The sequence below is a fragment of the Dreissena polymorpha genome, chromosome 2, assembly GCF_020536995.1.
Source record: "Dreissena polymorpha isolate Duluth1 chromosome 2, UMN_Dpol_1.0, whole genome shotgun sequence".
In the NCBI taxonomy this organism is placed as follows: Eukaryota; Metazoa; Mollusca; class Bivalvia; order Myida; family Dreissenidae; genus Dreissena; species Dreissena polymorpha.
In genome coordinates, this window is record NC_068356.1 from 33,992,393 (window position 1) to 34,001,426 (window position 9,034).

At 34.2% G+C, this 9,034-nt stretch overlaps 1 protein-coding gene across 1 annotated transcript; it reads right to left on the bottom strand.

Annotated features, from left to right (window-relative positions):
- Positions 1–205: 205 nt before the first annotated feature.
- LOC127869649 (solute carrier family 22 member 6-like) lies at positions 206–8,381 on the bottom strand. The gene is made up of 8 exons (XM_052412308.1): positions 8,142–8,381; positions 6,495–6,556; positions 3,608–3,841; positions 2,993–3,127; positions 2,299–2,381; positions 1,771–1,888; positions 1,472–1,544; positions 206–433 (listed from the first exon to the last, which is right to left on the bottom strand). Exons 1-8 carry the CDS (start codon positions 8,379–8,381, stop codon positions 206–208), a joined length of 1,173 nt encoding a protein of 390 aa, XP_052268268.1.
- Positions 8,382–9,034: the final 653 nt, after the last annotated feature.

Consider the following 9,034-nt stretch of genomic DNA (forward strand, 5'->3'; position numbering starts at 1 on the left):
AGCCTTTTCGCAGTAAGTTGATGCTACAAATGTCAGCTACTCACACCGAAGAGAGTTTCTATTTTCAAACTTAAATTATTATTTTTCCTTTAAAAAGTATATATGCTGTTCAGACTTGGTAGAAGGCTTAATTTAAATGTTAAAAACACCAATTAATTCATCGCAAAATGTTTCATTTAGAGCGACGATGTGCGTATATAGATTGTCAGTATTTGAGATCTGTTTGTCCAACGTCCTGGTACGGTTGAATAGTATTGTCCGTTTTGACTTGGCTGCTTTTGAGAACGGTCGCTATGGTTAAGACGTTCTTCTCGGAAGTGACCGTGTCATCGAGCTCTTTGCCGCTCGTGTCCGGAAACATGCAGCAGACGACAGTGGAGAAGAGAAGTAAGGCGGCACACATGAAATACATCACGCCAGGCACCGAGTCGTTCTGAATGTGAATAAAATAAGTAATAAATGGCTTGCAGCATTCTTCTTTCGGTTTTCGTGGCGAATTTTTAGTACTTCTAAGACTTTCAGCGACAAAGCAATTCATAATGTGGTCGATATGCATTTGTGTGGAAGAAATGAATACATATACATATATTACAAATAAAATAAACTTTCAAAGCTTGTCTGATCTTTAACGCGAGACGTTGCTTTGCAATAGCGTACTAGTGTCTAACATATACTTGATGTCGAATAAACGATCATAAGAACCGCGTCAGGGGAAATGTGTCTTGTACAATATGGTCACAATATACTAAATAGTTTCCCTATATAATTCAATGTAAAAGCGACAACTTTAAGCAAAAATAAATGCAACATTTTGCACATAGAGACCCTCATAACCATACCTTTTCCTAAAGGCCATTTTAAGGCCGAATTAATTTATGCAATAAAAAAAATATGTCATGTTCAATGCAAGAAAGAACTTGACACAAATCAAAATCGACTGTTTTTGCAACATTTTTTTTCCGCCGTTTCTTAGTGGAATGGAACCTTTTTCAGTGCAATGGTTTACTATAGTCGTCAAGTTTATCATATTTCAGGGATTCAGTAGTGAACACCTATTCATGCCCTACCATTATCTCTGAAAGATAACACCCGAATAATAGTTAAAAGTGTAAAACATGCCCTCCTGTCAACTATGATATTTTTTTAGAGAGTACAGCCCTACATCAAACGGTTATTTAGTATATTGTAACCATATGCGCGCAGAGCTACCGTGATCGCTAATAAAACCAAGAAAGATTGCGTACCTAAACAGCAAACGTAGCTCCCGACAAGACTGTGCGATTGTGCAGGCTGGTCTGGAGGTACACTGGCCGCATGTGCCATAAGGCACATTTTTGTATGACGCGGCTCATAACGTAATAAATGGCAAGGTCGTGATTTTGTTTTGATAATTTTGCTCATAATTTTCATGTGATAATTTAATTCACATCATAGCATTATGAACAATATATGTCCGATCAAACCCTCGTACCAAGAACACAATCTGTGGAGCCACCATACCACCGACACCTGCCGCCGTGTTGCCTATACCATACGCTATCGTTCTGGAAATAATTGTAAATGGTATTTTTTATGACAATATACAATTTTATGCAAACATAAAAAAAACATGCTTAATAAAAGGAATTTGTTTAAATATTCAGTAAACATTATTTTCATTGAGATGCATATGGGCAAGTTTTAAGATAATAAATAAATATGAGGCTTCCATTATATACTAATAACACTATTCCTTAAAGCTTTCGAAACAAGTATATTCGTTGCGCTTACCTGACTTTAGTGGGATAGAGCTCTGTTGTATATAAAATGAGGCAACTCCATCCGACAGCTATGCCAAGCTTGGAAGCTAGAGCAAACACGTTTGTGACAAGGCCGCGATGCGGTATGTCTGCAGATAATAATGCACACATCTTTGGCCAATGGTATACAGGGAACAACGCTACGAACCACAACAATATTGTCATAGTTCGGATCCAAATTTACTCAATCTTTTTTATGATTAAACAAAACAGAATAATTTTGACGCTGTTTATATGAAATCTTTAGTAAATGTTTCGCATATCCTAAGGATATTTATTATTTAAAACGATGAATGGACACACTTGTACATGACACTTATACCCAGCATGTTTGAGGTTTGCAAACATCATTTCTGTTGTTGTTGTGTTGAAGTCTACTTTATGAATAACCGGGTAGTACCTTGAAGCAAGGGAACCGGTTTTGTAAAAATTGTAAAAAAACGTTCATAATAAGTAAATGAGAAAACTAAATATCCTTCTGTAATAAGCACATACTTACCTATATACTGCAAGATGCCGACAGTTACCCCACATAAAGTCGTTAACAGGAACGTCGCCATCAGACACTTCTTTCGGCCGAATCTGAAAAACGGTATGTTTTGTTAACAAGAAAACCACGTTCGAGAAAAACAAAATACAATGATTGAACATTCTAGGATTACTACCTGACAACGAATTGTGGACAATAACATAATCTTTTGGGAACGTTTGATACAGCACATATCCTATGTCATAAAACGCGTAACGGAATGCGAAACAAAATTCTCTTTGAACAAAACCTGCCTCAATATTCTTTTTTAAGTATGAGTTTCGATAATAAAGAGTAAATGTTATAAAAATATTGACACAAAAATGAACATAATTAATTTTGAAAACAAACAAACACATTTTGACAAGGACCAATTTAGCCTTAAGAATTTCCGGGTACGTTTGAGTATATTTTCCGTACGCGGGGTAAATTTAAGTATACTTAAGAGTGCCCCCGGGTACATTGTAGAAGTTCCCGAACCAACAATGACCAATCGAGCGTAAGTTTGCAACAAACCGAACATTTTCAATTGATTGCTTTTCAAATTAATGATAAAATATATTGCTGCTGATGTAAGACTTGATTTAAAAAACAACCGAAAATTAAATCATTATTTCAAAGTCTTAATTGTCAAAACCTGTAAATATTGTGTACTCATGGGTACCTGTTAACGCAGTACATGATGATGAAGGCAGCTGGCGTCTCAATAATGTTTAGGAGGAACAAGTTCATGTAAAGGTTTCCGGCCAGGCTGCCCACCCCGAACGTGAGGCCGCAGTAAGAGAAGCCGATGGTCATCCTGACAGTCCAGTGAAGAGTTCATATTAAAGTGCATGATTTGTAATTACTGTTTTGTAAATGGCGGCTGTTTTCAGTTACTAATGGTAGAATCATGAAGGTGATTTCAATGTAAATTGTAGCGGAAACCAATATAACACTTTACATGCATTTCAAACGATAGTTTGATACTGAACATGTTATCAAACACTAACTTTAACGTATACTAGTATTCATGATATTTTTCTCTTATAATGCAAATATAAACAAAATAAAACTCCAGTCGAAGATAGTTATTCTTAACACTATAGTACTTATTTAAAGACAGTGACAAATTGCCTTAAAATTAGAGACATGACAAAAGACAGATACCCCTATGTATAAAACTGATGACACCGCCAAGGAACCGTCAACATCAAAGAATAACATTTATGGATCGAACCAGTTTTATGGGCGCTAAACCTCACTCTTAGTAAAACGCTATTCAGGCAAGTAAGATTACCATATGAAGAGGAGACCTAAAGTAATCTGCCCCATTCTTCTTTCTCTAAACAAGTCAATTACGGAGTGGGTATCCTTCGAGTTGTCGCTGTGTGAGTGCAGTGTAGCCACTTCTATGAGTTTGCGCGTGTTCGGGTTCGGCTTCTTGTTCATCCGGGCAATTCGTTTGATCACGTGGTCGGCAGCGAAATAACGACCTTTTGTTATAAGCCATCGCACACTTTCGTGCATGAATCTGTTAAATAAAAAAACAGCATGTTTCTTAATTATTTAGAATCAGTCTTTTCTGAAAGTGGTATTTATGATATAAATTAAGATCATGTTAAACTAAATCTTGTGTTTTATAAAAATGATATCATTATTGTTTCAAATAGCGCTGAGGAATTGCTACATGATTTAATTGTATTTGATGAATATTATAAACTCTTAACCAGGGTGCAAGATCACGTGACTTTGATGGGTTCCCAATTAAACGTTAATGGAAATAAACACACCGGTAAGTGTTGTTTTTTTCCAAATAACTGTTAAAAACAATTTTTCTTAAAGCGAGATTATACGATTTTTATATGATTTTGTTAAATGTAATATATTGATAAAATATGTTACAATAACACGAAATGGGCAAGAAAAATTATACATTAAAGACAAATTTCATAAAATGCAGCATAGACAAATTAGCGCCCCGAGCCGATTGTGACGAACATATTTTCCTACAATAACCGAAGCATTCGTCATTTTATTAGGACCAGAGTTAGTATTCGTGTGTCGTATGAATATATATCGTTGCAGAAATTTAAAATGAACCGTTAAACTAAGTTAAGATTCACATCGTACATGCATGATATACATGCTGGCGAATTCGGCTGTACAGCCGTTTTCCATTTCAGAATTAAATATCTGGCTTATTTCGCATTTTTCGACACATGTTCTTCTGAACTTTTATTTTATATTGAGATATATATATATAATAAGTTTTTTACACATGCTATATACATTTATTAATATTTTAAAAAATCGTATAATCTCGCTTTAAGAATTTCAACTAGTGCTTAAAAGACAGATTAAGCTGCTTATGGAAATGTGAAATACATCAGAATTACTTCATTTAATAAGCATGTGTTCTTGTTGAAAAATTCCATGTATACTGCACGATTTTGCTTCACGCAACGTGAACGTTTGTCACCAATTTCAAACGTATGCTAGGAATTATTCGTATACCTTAAGATATCGGCACAAACTGGAAGAAAAACTGTATTTTATGCCCTAGAGACTTTTGCAAATGTATTTCAATGACTTGAGATATTTGCAAAAATAAAGTTCATAACGTTGTGTTTACATTCTGTCCAGCCCGTGTTTAAATCCATGAAAACCCCGTTGATTCTGCACCGTAGTAACGTTAGTAGTCCAAGTGATATTATGGGCATCTAACATTTTATAGGTGTCTATCGCAACCGTTGTTTATTTTTGGTGTTGTCACTTCACATACACTTATATTTGTTAATGCAGCATCAATATACTAAAACAATATCCCGGAAAGAGAAAAATAACGCATTTGAATATCAACCGTACTTTCGTTTGACAACTGATAATGCATGTACGATGTGCACCTAAATTTAGTTTAAGTGCAGATTCGCTCATACGACACAAAGCCACATTTTTGTTTTACGGATCATTTCGGCTTAGAGGACTGGGTGGGTCACGTAGGAATATCGAATATAAAATTAAAAAAAATATAAACAACTGGTAGCAAGATGAGTTGCAGATAATTGGTCAGTAACCACATTTTAACAAACTCTTTTGACCTGTTAAAGCGGGTATATACGATTTTTTCTATGTGTTTAATTGTAATATATTGATAAAATATGTTACAATAACACAAAATAGGCAAGAAAAATTATACATTAAAGCCGAATTTCATAAAATGCAGCAAAGACAAATACGCGCCCCGAGCCGATTGTGACGTACATTTTTTCCTACAATAACCGAAGCATTCGTCTTTGTATTAGGATCGGAATTAGTGTTCGTGTGTCGTATGAATAGATATCGTTTCCGGAATTCAAATAAACCGTTAAACTAAGTTTAGATTCACATCGTACATGTATGATATACATGCTGGCGAATTCGGCTGTACAGCCGTTTTCAATTTCAGAACTAAATATCTGGCTTATTTCGCATTTTTCGACACATGTTCTTCTTAACTTTTATTTTAATTTATATTGAAATATATATATAATAAGTTTTTTTACACAATTTATATAAATTCATAAATATTTGACAAAATCGTATATACCCGCTTTAATTCTTTTCAGCTCAATTCACCAGTCAAAAATACCCAGAATATCACTTTAACACTGATAAGTCATTATATTCAGGAAAGGGTGCGGTTTTCTGTATTGCAGTTCTTTTGTGCTAATTCTTATTATCGCATCATGATGGTTTTATGCGACGAGTAAATGCATGTAGTGATTAATTAAACATGAATGTATATGTAAGACAAGTCCTCTATTTTGCAGGTTTCATATTTATAATTATATATTATTAGCAACCTCGCGTACTTACAATTTAAGTACTTGTAATCACTATGAATATATGTTTGTCAATGTTGTTATACGTGTGTATGTAATTTAATGTCTCCACATTGACCATTTGCTTTCTAGGATTGTTGTAAATGAATATTGAATTCATAATCTATGTAGATGATCTTATTAAATATCGCGTTAAAAAGCAGTCAAATGTTTTCTGTGCTATTCTTCTTCCGAGTCTTTAAAAATTAAAACGAACAATATTGATAACAGTTACAAATTAAAAAGTATCGCTAAAAAACTAATAGCTACAATGGCCATATAATTTTATTTCTGAAATGTAGTTTATAAATATTCATAACTTACAAAAACGAGACTAGAAATGGGGCCACAATGCCTGCAGATGCTAGATGGATGTGTTTCCAGTCCTGAAAAAGCCAAGCAACAAGAGCAAACATGGAACATGCAATCGCCCAGGCTGGGAGGGCGATGATGCGAATCCGCCAGACCGACGGAACCATCTCTGTGATCATGTTGATATGCACCGCTTGGTAAAATCCGATTCCTGAAAAAAGTTGGAACCAAATTCACTACGCAATATGACTTGGCTTGATTGTTTACAGATACGTTCAAATGATATTAATACATACCTATTCCGAGTGCAAATCGATTTACAGCATACATCTGCCAGTTCACTGAGAAATAGGCAACGATGTTGAAAACGAACAGGATCAATAGCGAAATATAGAATGTAGGTTTCCGGCCTATAAGGTCGCCGAGATGACCGGAAATTAAGGATCCAACTAGCCGACCGGCCATTTGTATAGTTGTTATGATTGCGACTATCCAACTGCGTTCACAAACAAGATCCCACTGCAAAAAAAGTAATATATTGGTACGTACGCGCAGATTTATCAACACGTTTCTAAACATTTTAAATTGTTCAAACATCAAACTTGCAAATTAACTTTGTTCATTAAAAGTTAGTTACCTCGTCTACAACAGTTTTGATATTGTCTTCGAAAACAAAATTATCACATGGACTACTGGTCATGTACGTAATTCCGGCCACTTTTGGGACTATTTAAGAAAAATCTTTAGTGTTAGGCAACTGGTTGAAACTAAACTTCACATATATAATCCTGGGTTCAAAACTCACCTAGCATGAAAATTTAAATAGAATTAGATCAGTGAATGTTACTTTATGAACAGAAAATGATGACATGTAAACTATCCATTTTCGTAGGTTAAATGTACCTAAAAAATCGGCCACTTTTCAGTTTGATCTGCAGATAAAATTACAAAGCAATATCTTTTGACAAATGTCTTCAATTTCAGAGTATTAATCAATGTTTATACTATTAATATTTTTGACTTGAAATTTAAAAAAAATGCGAAATTATTATACCATTTACTCCCCCTACCTATTTTAATAAATATAAACAATGGGGAAACTGCTATTTCATTAAAAAATATTTGTTTTTAATGTGTTTAATAAATTTTTTCAAACATAGCTAAAAAAGTAAACACATTTTGTTTGAAAAGTTGACTTCAGTGTTGATTATTAGTAAACGCTTATATATAATATTTAAACATGTAATCTAGCAATATTCTTATAAAGGGAGGTAATTCATATATTAAAAATTTATATTTAGGTTCTGATTTGTATGTTTTGAATATAAGTTTTTGTACAATAAATTGGTAAAACTTTGATAAAAGTTTATTAGATAAAATAAAAATTATTTTATCAAATATATTTGTTTCTTATATGATTATAATTGTTGCAACATATGATGACATCACTTTCCCCATGAGCCAAATATTTCCTGCTATATTTGTGACATTTTAACGCAAAAGTCTACGGTGATATGGTTCTTACATTTGCAAAATATTGCGAGTGGGGATGGTTTTCATGTTGATTTTTCTAAATAAAAACAAAATATATGCGTAAAGATCATGAAAATGATTTTACACAGGTGGCCGATTTTTTACGTACAGGCCGGAATTACGTACATGACCAGTAGTGTCGTTTTCAATGTGGCATTTGTTGTCAAAAAGCAATGTCGTATTTAATTGCATGATGTGCGAGTATTCGCAACGGAAATCCGACCGTTGACCGTTAAATGTCATGTGCAGCATGCTCCAGGCGGCCCCAATCTTTGCGCCCAATCCCACAAAAGCTGTGATCCGTTGGGAGCGGCCGCAGCCACCTAAATCCGTCACCAGGTCAACAAGCAAAGCGCTGTATGACATCCTTGTCCAAGGCTACAAAACATAAGTTGTGTTAATTAGAGCTCTCCTTAAAAATAACGTTCAATACGTTTGTCGACGTTTTATTTAACCATATTACGTTGGTAAAAAATATAAATACATTGGAAACTACATTTGATACAGACATAACGGGTGAAAAGCATCTTAAGATATTTGTAGTAAGATTCACAATTGTTTCTCCCGTTTCTCTACTGATCAACTATTAAAAACGGCACGAAATCAAACAGGCAAACAAGTCTCTGCATTGTTCTGTGTAATGGCATGGTGTTTATATTGCGCTGTATTGTATGAGCAATTGGTCATCTTATTAACCCATTTAAGCCTAGTGGAATCTCCCATCCTTCTAAATTAAATCAATTTATTTCCAAAATTAGGGATGTCTAGTATATTCATTTCTATGTTTAGAATATTTTTTACAGAAATTCCTTTCAGCAAACAGCGCAGACCCAGATGAGACGCCGAATTATGCGGCGTCTCATCTGGGTATACGCTGTTTGCCAAGGCCTTTTTTCTAGATGCTAGGCATAAATGGGTTAATAAAGCTTGCTCGTATAAAATCAATATTGAATTTATTCGCATCACCATCGGTATCATAAATGGCACTTTTATAAATATTTAATATAAGCGGTAATGGA